This window comes from Centruroides vittatus, unplaced genomic scaffold, assembly GCF_030686945.1.
Source record: "Centruroides vittatus isolate TY-2023 unplaced genomic scaffold, ASM3068694v2 contig_884, whole genome shotgun sequence".
Lineage (NCBI taxonomy): Eukaryota > Metazoa > Arthropoda > Arachnida > Scorpiones > Buthidae > Centruroides > Centruroides vittatus.
In genome coordinates, this window is record NW_027122576.1 from 1,267,591 (window position 1) to 1,282,473 (window position 14,883).

Consider the following 14,883-nt stretch of genomic DNA (forward strand, 5'->3'; position numbering starts at 1 on the left):
TAACAAAATAGGCACAAAAAATGAACAAAGCATCACCTCTCCGTGTCAGCAAGTGCAAAGATTGTTTCTCTGTACCTGGACAGTGCAAGGATCATGACTTCCTTGACCGGCAGATACAAGGATTGCCTCTCCCATAGCCAGCAGGTACAAGGATTGCCTCTTCTGTGCCTAACAAGTGCAGGGATTGCTTCTTTCTTTCCAGCTGCTTCTCAATTCTATCATGGTACGACAAAGTATTTTTAAATTTAACTAATTACAGTAATTAATAAATTTTACATTAAAATTACTAGCACAATGTCATAGTAATTTTGATGTAAAGTTTTTAGAAACATATTAAAAACTAATTCCTTCACATACCCTTCACATCATTGTTTCACCTTTACCTAATTGCTTCACATATAATTCTCATTGTATGTGAAGCATTTAGGAAAGAATTTTCTTGGGCCAACAACATGTCACTCCGAAAACACACTGTAATAACCTGATGGAGCATGTGGATTCAAGTGGCTTCTTTTTATATGCCAAAAATTTCTAATTCATGGGAGAATTCATTGATAAACTGGTCAAAAAGTCTTCAGTGTCTGCAGTCAAACTCAAGTCTGTTGAAATAAGAAACTGTGTTAAAGGATCTCTACACTGTTCGTTCATACAAGTTCCTGTGCAGTTCTGTTTCTAATCTTGAGAAAACCAGTTTTTTTACTGAGAAGCAGTGGGAGAATATTTAAAAGTTTAGTAATTAGAAACATTAGTCTTATTGTATTCTTTGCTATATTAATATAACAACCCTGTAATAATTTTAACTTTGCGATTCAATTGTATTTATTTTTATTTAATAAAATATTGTTTTAGCTGCCGGAAAACTTATCAGACCTCTAGAAGTATATTTAATTTGTTGAATTGCAGTTGTAGTAATTGAAAATATTAGTCAGCAGGCACATTAGAGTATCAGATATGTAATGAATGAATTAATGTATTTATTGTATATTTAACTGTAGCAAATAAAAGAAATATTAAAAAGTAAGAACAAATGACAGAATTAAAGCCTCTCCAAAAATGCATTTTAATTAAAACAAGTTCTTTATTTCAAAGATTTTTGTTTGCTGCCTAATTATAGAATTTTGACACTTGATAAATAAGTAAATATAGGTTCATTTCTTTTTAACTAATTTTAGAAACAGTTCATTTAATATGTAAATAAATGAAATATTTAATTAAATGTGATCTAATTTTCTTTTATTAGGTTTGTGTATGAAACTGAGCATTTTAATGGTGTTGGAGAACTTTTAGAAATATTGGGCAGGTGAGAAATACTTATTTTATTTTTCTAGATTGGTAGCAAATTTGAAAATGAAGATTTAAGTGTTGTAAATTGTCATTAACATATATTCGTTATTGCATGGTTACGGATAGATCACTGATTCAAATCTTTATAGAGTATATTGGATTTTAAAAATAATTTTCAGTTTCATAGTCAATGCCAAACTTCATTATATAAATAAATTTTTTTTTAGTTTGAATAAAAAATAATGTATGAATAGAAGATGTGGTGCTTTATTATTGATAAAACTGTGCTTTTGAAACACTTTTTTTTTTTTATAATTTTGAATCATTGATGAATTTTGTTCACTCACAAATGAAGCTAAAATTGATTATGTAAATAAGTTAAGTTATTAAAATGCTGTTGTTAAAGGGGTGTTTGAATGACTATTGTGTACTCCTTAGTAGATATCTTCATAATTTTTTAGATAAAAGCATGATTATTTTTTTTATGTTATGAATTTTTTTATGTAAGTTGATTAAATTGTAGCATGCTAAGATATTAGTGTATTTTGTAGTGATTTGGTTTGGTGCATTATTTTCCATCTGAGTCATGCCAATGACCATCGTCATTCATGTCATTTGTAATAGACATAACTATGGATGCTGTTTAGTTTATAATGTGATAGTATTTTATAGTAATCAGTTAGTCTTCCAGTGCAAAATAGGCAAATTGGATGCTACAGATTTTTCTATTATTCCTGAACCGACCATTTATATTTCTTTAATATTGTAGCTTGTAACATCTTGATATTTGTTTTGTGGGATATTGAGAGATGTTTTTGTTGTCACACACTAAGTATAGTTAACACTTCTAGTCATATCCATAAAAATTTTTTTACATAAAATCATACATAAAATCATAATTATGTTACTGGATATCACATTCATAAATTTTAAAAGTGAAATTTTGATTTCACTCTTTATTTTATGTATTGATGATAATGACAGAACATGAAAATATATACATAATTAAAAAATATCTGCATCTCTCTCTCTCTCTCTCTCTCTCTCTCTCTCTCTCTTTTTTTTTTTTTTATTTCCATATTTGTTCAACTATTTGAATTCACATGTTTAGCATTACAACAAGATTTAACAAGGAAAAAAATTACAGATCAAGTATTTATATGAAAAATAACAGTTTGTCATTTATAAATATATTAATTTATATTTGGTAGAATTCAGATTAATCAAGTTTCCCATTATTCAAGGCAAACCCATAAGCAAATGCACTACTTTTTTACAATTTTTAAAAACTTTGCTGTGACTGCACTGAGCACTTAAATACCATAGTGTCGTAATGACACCAAGCGAGTGGACAATTTTAAACTGAATTTTTTAAAATTTACTTTCTGCCCATGAACACTGAGAGGGTCTTCTCTGTGCTTGTCGTGGGTTTGGCCGGGGCGGCGAAAGAGAGCTCAATGTGTCCAAGACAGACCATCTGTGAAAAAGATGCTGAGGCTTATTTGAAACAGTGCAGAAAAAGAAGGAAGAATCACCACAGAACAAGAAACTGAAAGACTTTTTAAAGTGTAAAATAACATGTATTACAAAATAATTTGTTTGTTACCTTTTTTCATTTAACTTCAATCATTTGTATTTGATTTGAAATATTTTACTTTTGTTTGGAAGTCAATAAACTGCTATGAATTCCATAGAAAGGTTGATACTCAAAGTTTGGAGATCCATACTCACACACACACACACACACACACACACACACACACACATATATATATATATATATATAACATTGTGTGTGAGACTTACTACTTTAAAGAAATTTATAGAAGAAATATGTATTTTGTGAAGATGCCATTTTACTTCAAAAATTTCACCACTGTTCAAATAACATGTATTTAATATTAACAAATATTTATTAAATTATAAATTAGTATTTAAATTTTATTGCTTTGAAATTAAAATAAACAAATTGATTTTTGTGTTTAGTATCATCAATGGTTTTGCCTTACCTCTTAAGAGTGAACATAAACAGTTTTTGGTTAAAGTTCTGATTCCTCTTCATAAACCAAAATGCTTAGGATTATATCATGCTCAGGTAAATCTTATTGTTTTTTATATTTTATTTACCTGATTTAATCATATATAATGATGATACTGATGGAAAAATTATTACTAAAAATTAATTTGCCTAAATTTATTATATTTTAAAAAACTTAGTCCAAATTATTCTACAAATATAGTGCTAATTGTTAATTGAGAAAATTCGAAACTTTTTTTATTGGTGGAATGCTTTTGACTCCACATGTGTCATCTTCGGCACAAAAGTTGTTATAGAATAGAATACAATAAACATAAGAACATTTTTTAATTTGTTTGATGAAACCATGTCTCTTTCTATAATTCATTGTGTGTTTGGAACACAAAACAACACAACACTAGTGTTTACTAAGCCTGAACATTTTTAAACCAATGCCAAAGTTCAGTTCGTGAAAATGCCCAAAACTTTTAAAATCATTGATTTGCATCAATTAGAATAAAAATTAAATAAAGTAATGCAAAATAATGAACCTAAATTAAAATCAAATAAATTTAAGATAAATTAAAATGTAAAACATAAAAAGGAGTGTGTAGGAAGTGATGAATGATCTATTTTATTTAGCAGTGACAGCCAGCTAGAGAGAGCATTGGGTTATTCCATCCTTAATATAACATTAAGATTTTCAGACAAAACATTTGTTCTAATGAATGCCCTGATAGGGAAAACCCTTCTATATACTGCAATGTGTGTGGGATGGTCCCAGACCACAACTTTTTCACACATCCACTGTGTGAAGTGTGAAATGTGACTAGATTGAATGTCTGTGTTCATTTACATGTTTTTTTTAATCGATCTGATTGTGGATTGTATATAATAAAAATGTGTGTTTCATTTTTTTATGTTACAGCATAAATCTCTTTGAGATCCTATTTCATTTGCTGTTTATTACAGTAGAGGGATGCTCATTACCATTTATAATTTCATAACTAGCCTACCATTTAAGTGCCTAGTGTATGTGGGTCAGTAGCACTAAAAAGGGGTCCAATGGGTTCTTTGTTACAGGAAAACCGTAACATGTTGATTTTTTTTTTAAACCTAATAACATATTTAGGCTGTAACATTTTTTGTGAAACTCTTCTACCAAGCTGTTGACCATACTGAATGGAAAGTCATGAGACTTAGCAATGTTATTAGTTTGACAAAGCTCTTCAACTCTATTTTTAAAGGTGGATGAAAGGTTATTGCCCTAGCAACTAGGGCTGTAAATACTGCTGATTTATTATAGATAGTAAGATTCAATTCTTACTGAATGTAGGAGGCAGTTGTGGATTTGTGATGAACTTGTTTAGTTGTAAGGCTATTGTTATACTTATAGATCATTATGTAAATATTAATGCATAAAATGATAGATGATATTTGAAAGTTTTGACCATTTTCATGCATAGGCCTTTGGCATCGGATTCAAAAATATTTTCCTTCTGTATCGTGTTTTATTCTGTGACAGTTTCTTGTTTTTGTGCTGAAGATGAGTTGTATGGAATTGAAAATGTTATACTAAAAATTTTTGGTTTCCTCCCTTAACAATTGGCCTAAATGTAATAAATTACTTTGATTGATTTCTAAATTTATATTTAAAAATATGATTTAAAATTCTCCAAATATTCTTTAAAATAAGTAATAAAATTTCTTTTAATCATTTTTTAAATACTGCTATAAAAGCCAATGCATATAATTTTGTTATCTTTGTGCATTTTATCAGTTGGCATATTGTGTTGTTCAGTTTCTCGAGAAGGATGCAACTCTTACAGAGCAGGTAAAATTGATATTGTTGATTAAATTAAAAATCAAAATATGCACAATAATTTTTAAAATTTTGTTTTTTTCATTTTCTTATTGTAGGTAGTTAAAGGATTATTAAAAATTTGGCCAAAAACTTGTAGTCAGAAAGAAGTGAGTATTGTTAACTGCAAATTTTAGAGGAAATATTTTATTTGATTTAAAATTATTGGTTGGGTAATTTTTTAGAATGAAGAGAGAAAATATGTATATTAGTTTTCTGTCACTTACAAATCCATATGTATGGATTAGATTAAAAAGGAAAGATATTGTTTGTTAATTAATCACGATGAATGATAAAAATTAAATATTATCTTTTATCTGTAAAGAAAATACACATAATGATAGAAATTATTAAAAAATGAATTTATATATAATCTTACTTCATTGTGAAGAGCAAATTAGAGGGTTGATTTTTACTTTACATTTTACAAATATTCAGTATTTTGTTTATTACTATGGTAATATCTTTCTAAAACAGAACCTGGAAAAATGGAACTAGCCTGAACAGAAAAATTGTTTGGGACAAAGCATTCTCTGTGTTAAATTTTACTATAAGTCAGAAACCTGTCCAATGCAGAAATGGATAAGGTTTTTGGATGCAAAGAATTTAACTTAACCCGAACAAAATTAAAGCAGATCGATTAAAGCAGAAAATTAAGATTCCACTTGTAGGAAAATTGCTTACAACTTGTAACTTGTTACAAAAGTTTTACTCAGCAAATTTTGTTTGAAATTTGTAACGTGTAAAGCTTGTAATAACTATAAGAATTTTATGCAACAGGACCCTGATTTTATCTTACAGTTTTAAGATAACATTAGTAAAATTTTTTTTCAGTTGCTTGGTGTCCAACATATGTAGTAAGGTTCAATAGTTTCTTGTCTGACCCTAATTTACTGGAAGAAAATGTATATCAAAAATAATTCAAAAGAATTTATTCTTCTTATATGTCAATATATTTTTTACAACACTTTATTAACAATTCCTTATGAAAATAGTCTAAATTTTTCTTTTCAAAATCTGCTGTTCATTAGTTTTAAATTTTTCTCCTGCAAATCTGACTTCAATTTTGAGAACAAATTATAATCACGTAGGGCCAGATCAGGGCTGTAAGGTGGGTGATTTATCAAGTGGTCTGTAAGTCCATGACCTTGAGAAAAATCTTGTTTTGCTGTTAAAAATGTCAGTCTAATGTGATAATTTTTAGCTTTAGTGTTAAATTGGATCTCATTCATATAATACTGTTTGGAATTGGGAACATTTCAGTTGTTTATTTCTGTTAAAATGGAATTAACGGATGAATATAAAAGAAATGTTTTATACTTTTTATTTTTAAGTGGTGAGAATGCTACAAATGCAGCCAAAAAAATAAATACTGTACATAATCAAATTGTAATTAGTGCAAGGACTGCACAGAAGTGGTTTAAAAGATTTAGAAACAATGATTTTAGTGTGGAGGATAAGGCTTGTACTGGAAGACCCGTTGACTTTGATGATGATGCTATCTCTGCACTAGTTGAAGCAGAACTATCTTTAACAGTTGATGAAATTGCAGAATGTTTAAATTCATCCCATGGAACTGTTCATAGACACCTACAACAAATTGGAAAAGTTTTAAAGCTAGGAAAATGAATACCAACATGAACTGTCAATAGCTAACCAACAACAACGTGTAAATATTTGCACGTCTCTTTTATCCCATATTGCTTTAGAGCCTTTTCTTGATCGTCTGGTTACTGGAGACGAAAAATGGATCCTCTATAATAGGTTGCATCCAAAAAAAATTATTTTGTGTGTTTGGTGGGATATGTCAGGTGTAATTCACTTTGAGCTGTTAGAACCTAATCAAACAATTACAGCTCAGATGTATTGTGAGCAATTAGAGCATTTAAATGAAAAATTGAAAAAAAAATCGATCGTCATTTGTGAACAGAAAGCAGGTTCTCTTGCAACATGACAATGCCAGACCACATGCTGCAAAAATAACTGTACAGAAACTTGAAAACTACAACTGGGAAATTTTACCTCATCCACCATATTCACCAGATATTGCTCCCAGTGATTATCATCTTTTTCGCAGTTTGCAGAATTTTTTAAAAGGGAAAACTTTTGAGGATGAGAACAATGTAAAAAAGGCTATTTCTGAATATTTTGATTCAAAACCGAAATCATTTTACGAAGACGGGATTAAAAAGCTACCATCAAGATGGCAAGAAATTGTACAAAATAATGGTGAATATATTATAGATTGAAATAAAATTTAATTAAATATTTTTGTAGATAAAAATATGCACAAACTTATAGACTGACTTGATAGTTCCTTGAAGCAACATTTTTGAATAGCAGCCTTCACAAGAATTGATATGTGCACCCAGTGCATTGTTGCACAACAGCATGCAGTGCAAGACAGCTTGTCACGTTGTTTTTTTAATGGCATCACTTAATTGGTGCATTAAAGAAGCATAATATTCTCTGGTGACAGTGGTATTGTGTTCTTTGAAATAAATCACAAGGATTCCCCCTTAATAATCCCTAAAAATTATAGCTATGATTTCGAGATTGTGTCACTTTTGCTTTTTTGGTCCTTGAAGAACTTAGGATGACATTCTTCCATTGATTCTTTTTTGATAGAGGATTATGATAAAGAACCATAGTTTCATCTCCAGCAATAATTGATTCAGTAACTACTTTTTCTCATCCTTCACAAAGAGATAAAAACTCCCTGCAATATCTCAATTGCTTTTTCTTTTGAACTGAAGAAAGAAATTTTGTCATCCATCTTGCACTGACCTTATTCATACCAAGATGTTTGTGTAGGATCCTCAGCACTGTGATTTTTCATATAGCACATTTGCTGCTTATTCCCTGGTTTTTAGCTCCTGTCTTCCAAAATATCTTTGCATTGATGTTTCTTTAGTAACCATTTTGGTAAACTTTATTTGATGTTGTTTGTCTTCATTGAACTCAATGAACAAAACAATTCTGATTAGGAATTCTTTTACTGTGGAATATGAAGGAGGAATGCCTCCATAAACTACATTTGGGTAATCTTTAATCTCTGATGGACTTTTCCTTCTTTTGTTAAAATTTTAATCTTGACTTAATATTTTATTTTAAACATTTTCAAAATTCATTCCGACTATGTTTGCTTTCAATAAATTGACAATATCTCAGTAAAAAATTAACAGATTTAAATGAAATTTTTCTTTGAATTTATTAACGGATCAAATGATCAGCCAATTACAAAATAATACATGACTATTTTTTTAAAAAGGGTCAGTCAGGCTGGAAACTTTTGGACCTTACTACATATTACTATTGTCCCTTTTGTATCCTTTTACTATTTTCTATATAATACATATATTCTATATTAAATAATCAGCATCTTGACAGAAATGATGTAACCTTATTTATACACTTTTATCATAGACTATCATATCCTTTGCTCATCAATAGCAAAATGTATGTTTGGGAATCGAACCATACATTGTAGACAATGACTGTCAAAGATCAATGTTTGATTAGTTTAAATAGCAATTTCATTTATCTCTGTATTCTGTAAGTTTATCTCTTGATTGTCTTGTGATTACTGTCAGTCACATGCATACAGTCAAAACTGTCTGGCATTTTTAATTCAGTCTAATTCTTTTGTGATATGAGATCTTTTAAACTGAAAAATTTTAATTACTTTTTTGAAAGTAGAACAAAAATTTCAGATTAATAAATAACACACTATAATTTTGAAATAATTAATTGATATTAAGATTAAACATTATAAAACACATTTGATGAATCTTTGTCAATGTCTTCATCTAAAGCACAGTAACCCAAACCAATTTTTGGATTAAGTTGCATTTTTTTTCCTTGCAGAAATTTTCATTTATTAATTTTTTCAGAAAATTGATATTTTCAGTTAAAAATGTTTTGTCATTTTAAAAAACTGTTACAACAGTTTTTTAAAATAAAAAAGGGGGAGTGAATATCCATTTTATGTGAGGGTCATTCAAATGAAACCTGACCAATGACTTTATTTAGTAGGTATAGTACACTACATTACATTAGAAGTAGTCCTCTGATGAGTAAGGCACTTGTTCCCACTGTGACACCAGACATTTGAATCCTTGTTCATAGAACTCAGTGGGTTGATGTCTGCACCATTCCTGAACTGCGTCTTCCACCTCAGCATTCAATTGAAACTTACACCTTTTCAGATGTATCTCAAGTGCTCAACTAAAGTTGGATATCATCATCCATAGACATATTGTAACTAAAGAATATAGCTCCTAAATAATTCTAATCAGACATTTGAATGGTATAAAAGTTTAACTCAATTTCATTTAGATGTTGAGACGGAAGCAAAAATTATTTCACACAAACCGATATTTTTGATAGCTTTCCGATTATTTTACATTTAAAGATTCATAAAAGAAAACTTTAAAATGTTATGAAAAATATAAAGATGTGTTGCATAATTTATAGACATTTTTGTAATTTATTTCTTTAAACATAACTATGCTTTATATATTTTATATACAATAAATTGAGCCAATACTATAAATATAGTGTTGGTTGAGAAAGTTTTTTACTTATTCATACAAAAATACACTTCTGTTTGTTACAAATAAAATATAAACTTTAATTTTTTCCTGTTATATTTTATTGTAAAAGGTTATGTTTCTGGGAGAAATTGAAGAAATACTTGATGTTATTGAACCTTCTCAATTTGTTAAGATACAGGAACCTTTATTTAAACAAATAGCAAGATGTGTGTCCAGTCCTCATTTTCAGGTAACTCGTGAAATTACTCAGATATTACAAATACATTGATTATAAAATTATTAATAATAATAATAATAGTTTATATACATATACTATTTTTTCCTTTCCAATAATTCCGCACATAACTAGAATTTATACAGGATGATCAAATGAAAAGTTTACTTTCTAGGATCAGACTTGGTAACAAGTAATGAGGAGTTTCAAATGTTATTCCTAGAGACTTTAGTAAATAAATGTTCAAAACTGAAGTGTTTCTGATAATGTATAGTCAGTAGTAACAAATAAAATAAACCCTTCTAACCTTTTACCCGGTGTCGTTCTATTTTTAGAATCATTCTATTTACAGAACCGCAAATGTTTTCACAGCCCCTCCTGGGCTCTTCTTCAGGCTTCGTCGAATAGGCCGTCAGTAGTAACATTGGCTGGCTCAAAGCATTGCCAAGTTTATTTCATTTCTCCCAAGTAAACTTTTTATTTGATTACTCAGTATAATATAATTCGTGCACATACATAGCTTTGTATAATATTTGATACAAAGAAAAAATCTAAAAAGATGAAAAAATGTTTTGTGTTAGTCTTTAAAAATTTTTTTAAATTGATATTTCTGGACTGTTTTGTAATACTCCATTTTTCTTACATTTTTCATTTTAATTTGAATGCATAAATTTATTGAATTACATGTATTTTTTATTTGATGTACTGGTACATGGTATGTCCTGCAGCCTTTGTGACCGATTTTCGATGCAGTTCCTCATAAACTGTCTGTTGATGAATGGTATCTTTGTTCAGTGTTACGTTTCAGCTATTCATTGCTAAATGTTTTTGGCATAATGATATTTTTATCACAAGTTTTGCTGATAAAGTGACAGTAGGTTTTTTACTGTGGTCAAAAGAATAACATGAAACAGTGTTCTAACATCAAATTGTTTTTAAACTAGACAAAACAACCACAGAAACTCTTGAAATGATTACATTGCCACCATACACAGTTTTATTCTGATAGTTTAAACATTTTTGTGAAGATAGAAGACAGATGACAAGCTCTGCTCAATTTGTCCAAAAACAACTCTGATCCTGAAGACCATCAAAAAAGTTGAAATTATTCTTGCTGACTGTTGTGCATTTGTTAGACTCATTGAAGAGCTAACTAGCATTCTGAAAATCATTTTTCACAAGAATTTTAACCAAAGATTTGGACAAACAGAAAGTCTATGTACATTTTGTCCTGCACATGCACATGCTTTCAAATAAGCAAAAAATGATCAAGTGGAACACTTCCATGACATGATCAGAGCTTTGGATACTGATGCAGACTTCTTGAAAACTGTAGTTACTGGCAGTTGAAACATAATTATTTTAATATTAGTCATGCGTGAAGTGCAAGAGTTCTGAATCCTAGATTCTGGATCATCAAAAATGAAAAAGTGAACATGCAGAAGATTTTGAATCAACACATACTTATTGTTTTCTTTGATTTTGTCAGAATTATCCACAAGGAGTTTTTTGTGAGTGGATAATCAATGCTACGAATTATTGGGTATTAACTCATTCTTCAGATGTAGCCACAATACCAGGAAAAAGACACTCGATCACTGCTGCATGGTAATGTTCCAGTGTATAGAACAAAGCTTGCACAAGATTTTATGGCCAAAAACATTGTCATATACAGCTTTATCATCTACCTTACTCATTGGATGTTACATCATGTTACTATTTCCTCTTCCTCAAACTTAAAATGCAAATGAAATGTGATCAATATGACATCTGATTAAATTCTGGACATCCAAAAGGTTTTAAAGACTAACATGTTAAAATCAATTTGGAATCCAACTGCAAGAAGCACTTCAAAAATTTTTATGATCCTTTCCAGTAGTTTGTTGAATCAAAAAGAATGTATTTCAAATAAGCAATTATGAAAAAATTGTTTGCATTGTTTTTTATCTTCCAAGACAAATTGCAAAGGATACAGGACACACCACATAGTTGGATAATTTTATTCATTTGTTTATTGTTTAATACAAATTCAAATCACCTTGGTTAAAAATGCATAGAGAATTAATTTTTTTTTTTTTTGAAATAAATACATGCAATCAATGATACTTGGATAACACTTAAAATTTGTAATTTTACAGCTACTGCAGAGAGAATTTTCAATTATTTTGCATTAGAAATTATGTTTTAAGAAATTTAAATCAGCTGATTTATTTGACTATAAGTTAGTTTCATTTTATTTTTAAAGTTAAACATTTGATTAGATACAAATATAAATTTAACAATTGTTAAAATGATTCATTGTATAAAAATATTAAAATTTTTATTTTTTAAATTAAAAATGGAACAAGGATTGTAATTAAATAGTTCAAAACAGAAAAAAATGTTTGACAACCAACAAATCAAAATTGAGTTGTAGCAAATTAACATTTATAAATTTTGTATTGTTTTTGTTTAATTTTAGGTTGCCGAGAGAGCTCTTTATTTTTGGAACAATGAGTACATATTGAGTTTAATAGAAGAAAATAACAATGCAATTATGCCTATTATGTTTCCTGCTCTCTACCGAATTTCCAAAGAACATTGGAATCAAACAATAATTGCTCTAGTCTATAATGTTCTTAAGACATTTATGGAAATGAATTCAAAACTATTTGATGAACTCACAGCATCTTATAAAGCAGATAGGCAAAGGCAAGTCATATTTCTTTGAAAACCGATTTAATGCTTGCTTAAGTTTGAAATGTTCCTCAATACTGTAAACTAATAATAATTCAATAAAATAATCAGAAATATTTTGTTTTCAGAGAGAAGAGAAAGGAAAAGGAGAGAGAAGAATTATGGAAAAAATTATCTAAATTAGAAATGCAAAAGAAATGATCATTGGTAAAAATTATAATAATAATAATGCAGTTCCACTTCCTATATTGGCAGGAGAAACCAAAATCATGATTGTGTTATAGCACCCATAGCCAAAGCTTATATATTCTTCCCCAACCTCAGTGGTTCAGGAGTAATTTAAAGTACAGCCACAAGAAGCTGTTTCCCCATCTTCTCTTCACACTTCAGACTGTATATTAATTACCTGCTTGAAAGACAAGCTCTGCAAGAAGACTTTTGCAAATATATCTTTTGTGTACGTAAGACGGAGCTCGAAAACTTATAGGTAGACCAAATACGAAAATGATGTCCACCACACCAGTTACCATCGTTGTTGTCCCGTTCCACATTATAGAAATCGGCAGGCTAGTATATTTTTGGCGCAATAACTCTGGTACAGAGAATAACCGTTCCGTGTTACTATTACCAGGGGCAATATACAATCTGTGCAAAAAATCATTTCTAGTGGCCTCTAAGGATATAATTTGGGTCAAAGAATATGGAATGGATAATTTTCACACAAATTTGTCTTTGTGAGTAATATGTGATTGTAATTTACACTGGAAGTTGTCAAGCTGCATGAATTGAATTTTTTTTTTTCTGTGAAAAACGATCGCATCTAGAATTTAAATTACATGCACTTGAAAATGGGACTATTATATATAAGTTATCACATAAAGAGAAAAATAAAAAATATAGATCATCCAATTTTCTGTAACTGGAATATGATGTATTAATAATTTTTCCCCCTTTCACCGCTTTGCTTTTTAAGTTCATCGTTGGAATATAAGTTGTTAAGGCAAAAAAAAAAAAAACAAGTTTTGTGTTGTCACTAATGTCCAGTATTAGCTACAGACAAACTTGTATAATCAGTGCTTGCTGTGGCCATGCTTGGACCGATCTGGTGTAAATAAAGAAGGGTTACTCAGTGCCCCAGAGAATTTAATTATTTCAAAACATTAAGGTTTTACTGTATTCATTTTGATGCAGTAGTCTATGTAAAATAAATAGAAAATTGTAGGATTTTGTTGCAGGTTAGCTTAACGTTTGCATGTGAAAAATTTACCCAGTTGTAGTTATTTAAAAAAATATCACAATATTATTTCTAAAATAGAAATAATCATAGTTAAAAAAAAACATTTTAAGTGGACTTGGATAGGTGGATAGGTTTAGATAGGGGCTAAAATGAACTTCAGTCCAGTAACACCCTATAATTACATGTTTTAGAGAACTAAAAAAATATATATATGTCTTTATTATATATTTTTAGCCCCCAAAGATAACTAAAATCCACCATATATCTGATTTTGTTGTATAAAAACACACAACACTATTGTTACTTATCTTTATTGAATATAAAAGGATGCACAAGTATTCTTTGCATGTTTTGCACGTGCTTGGAGTTGGTATGTCGTGTCCAAAATACATATTAACATTCCTCCTAATAAAATAATAATCGACAACGAAATTCATTGTGGCATTGAAAAGTAAGTGAGATTCTAACATCAAATATCATCGAAAAAATTATAACAACTGATTATAAAGATGAAATTGGCAATTGTTTTAAACAAAGTATATTTAAAATAAACCGATAAAAATTTCTATATTACTATTCCTGTATATATTTTAAAATCAATGATAGTCAAAGATTTAATTAAATGCAGGGAAAGAGAGAACATTTTATGTAGGCAGTACTTAATGTATAAATCAATGTTTCTCATATTCCCTAAACCACAAAAATTAACAATGAACTAACATTTATGAAATGACTACAAATGGATGTTTTGAAATTTTTAATAAGAATAAGATTGTTAAAGCTGACATCAATAAAAGAGAATAGATATAAACATTTGAGAACATTTTGTACCTCTTAATGACAATTTAAAATTAATTTTACCATACATGAAATTACTATATTTACACTACACTAACAATTCAGAATTATATAAAGTACTTTCTATACACTCATGAACAAAAAATTGCACATCTAAGGGGAGGCATTGGAATTGGACGAAACTTTATTAGTGAGAATGTAATGATGAGAGTAACAAATGATTACAGTATCATAGCACAG

General features: G+C 29.1%; 1 protein-coding gene across 1 annotated transcript in view; it reads left to right on the plus strand.

Moving 5' to 3' along the window:
- The window catches only part of LOC136983664 (serine/threonine-protein phosphatase 2A 56 kDa regulatory subunit epsilon isoform-like), a 109,708-nt gene extending 95,968 nt beyond the window's left edge, over positions 1–13,740 (plus strand). The window contains exons 6-12 of the mRNA XM_067280472.1: positions 1,241–1,300; positions 3,271–3,379; positions 5,082–5,135; positions 5,222–5,272; positions 9,828–9,947; positions 12,394–12,627; positions 12,741–13,740. Of these exons, the coding sequence (XP_067136573.1) occupies positions 1,241–1,300; positions 3,271–3,379; positions 5,082–5,135; positions 5,222–5,272; positions 9,828–9,947; positions 12,394–12,627; positions 12,741–12,809 (697 nt within the window). The 3' untranslated portion in view covers positions 12,810–13,740. The remainder of the gene's footprint in view (positions 1–1,240; positions 1,301–3,270; positions 3,380–5,081; positions 5,136–5,221; positions 5,273–9,827; positions 9,948–12,393; positions 12,628–12,740) is intronic.
- The last annotated feature ends 1,143 nt before the right edge of the window (positions 13,741–14,883 follow it).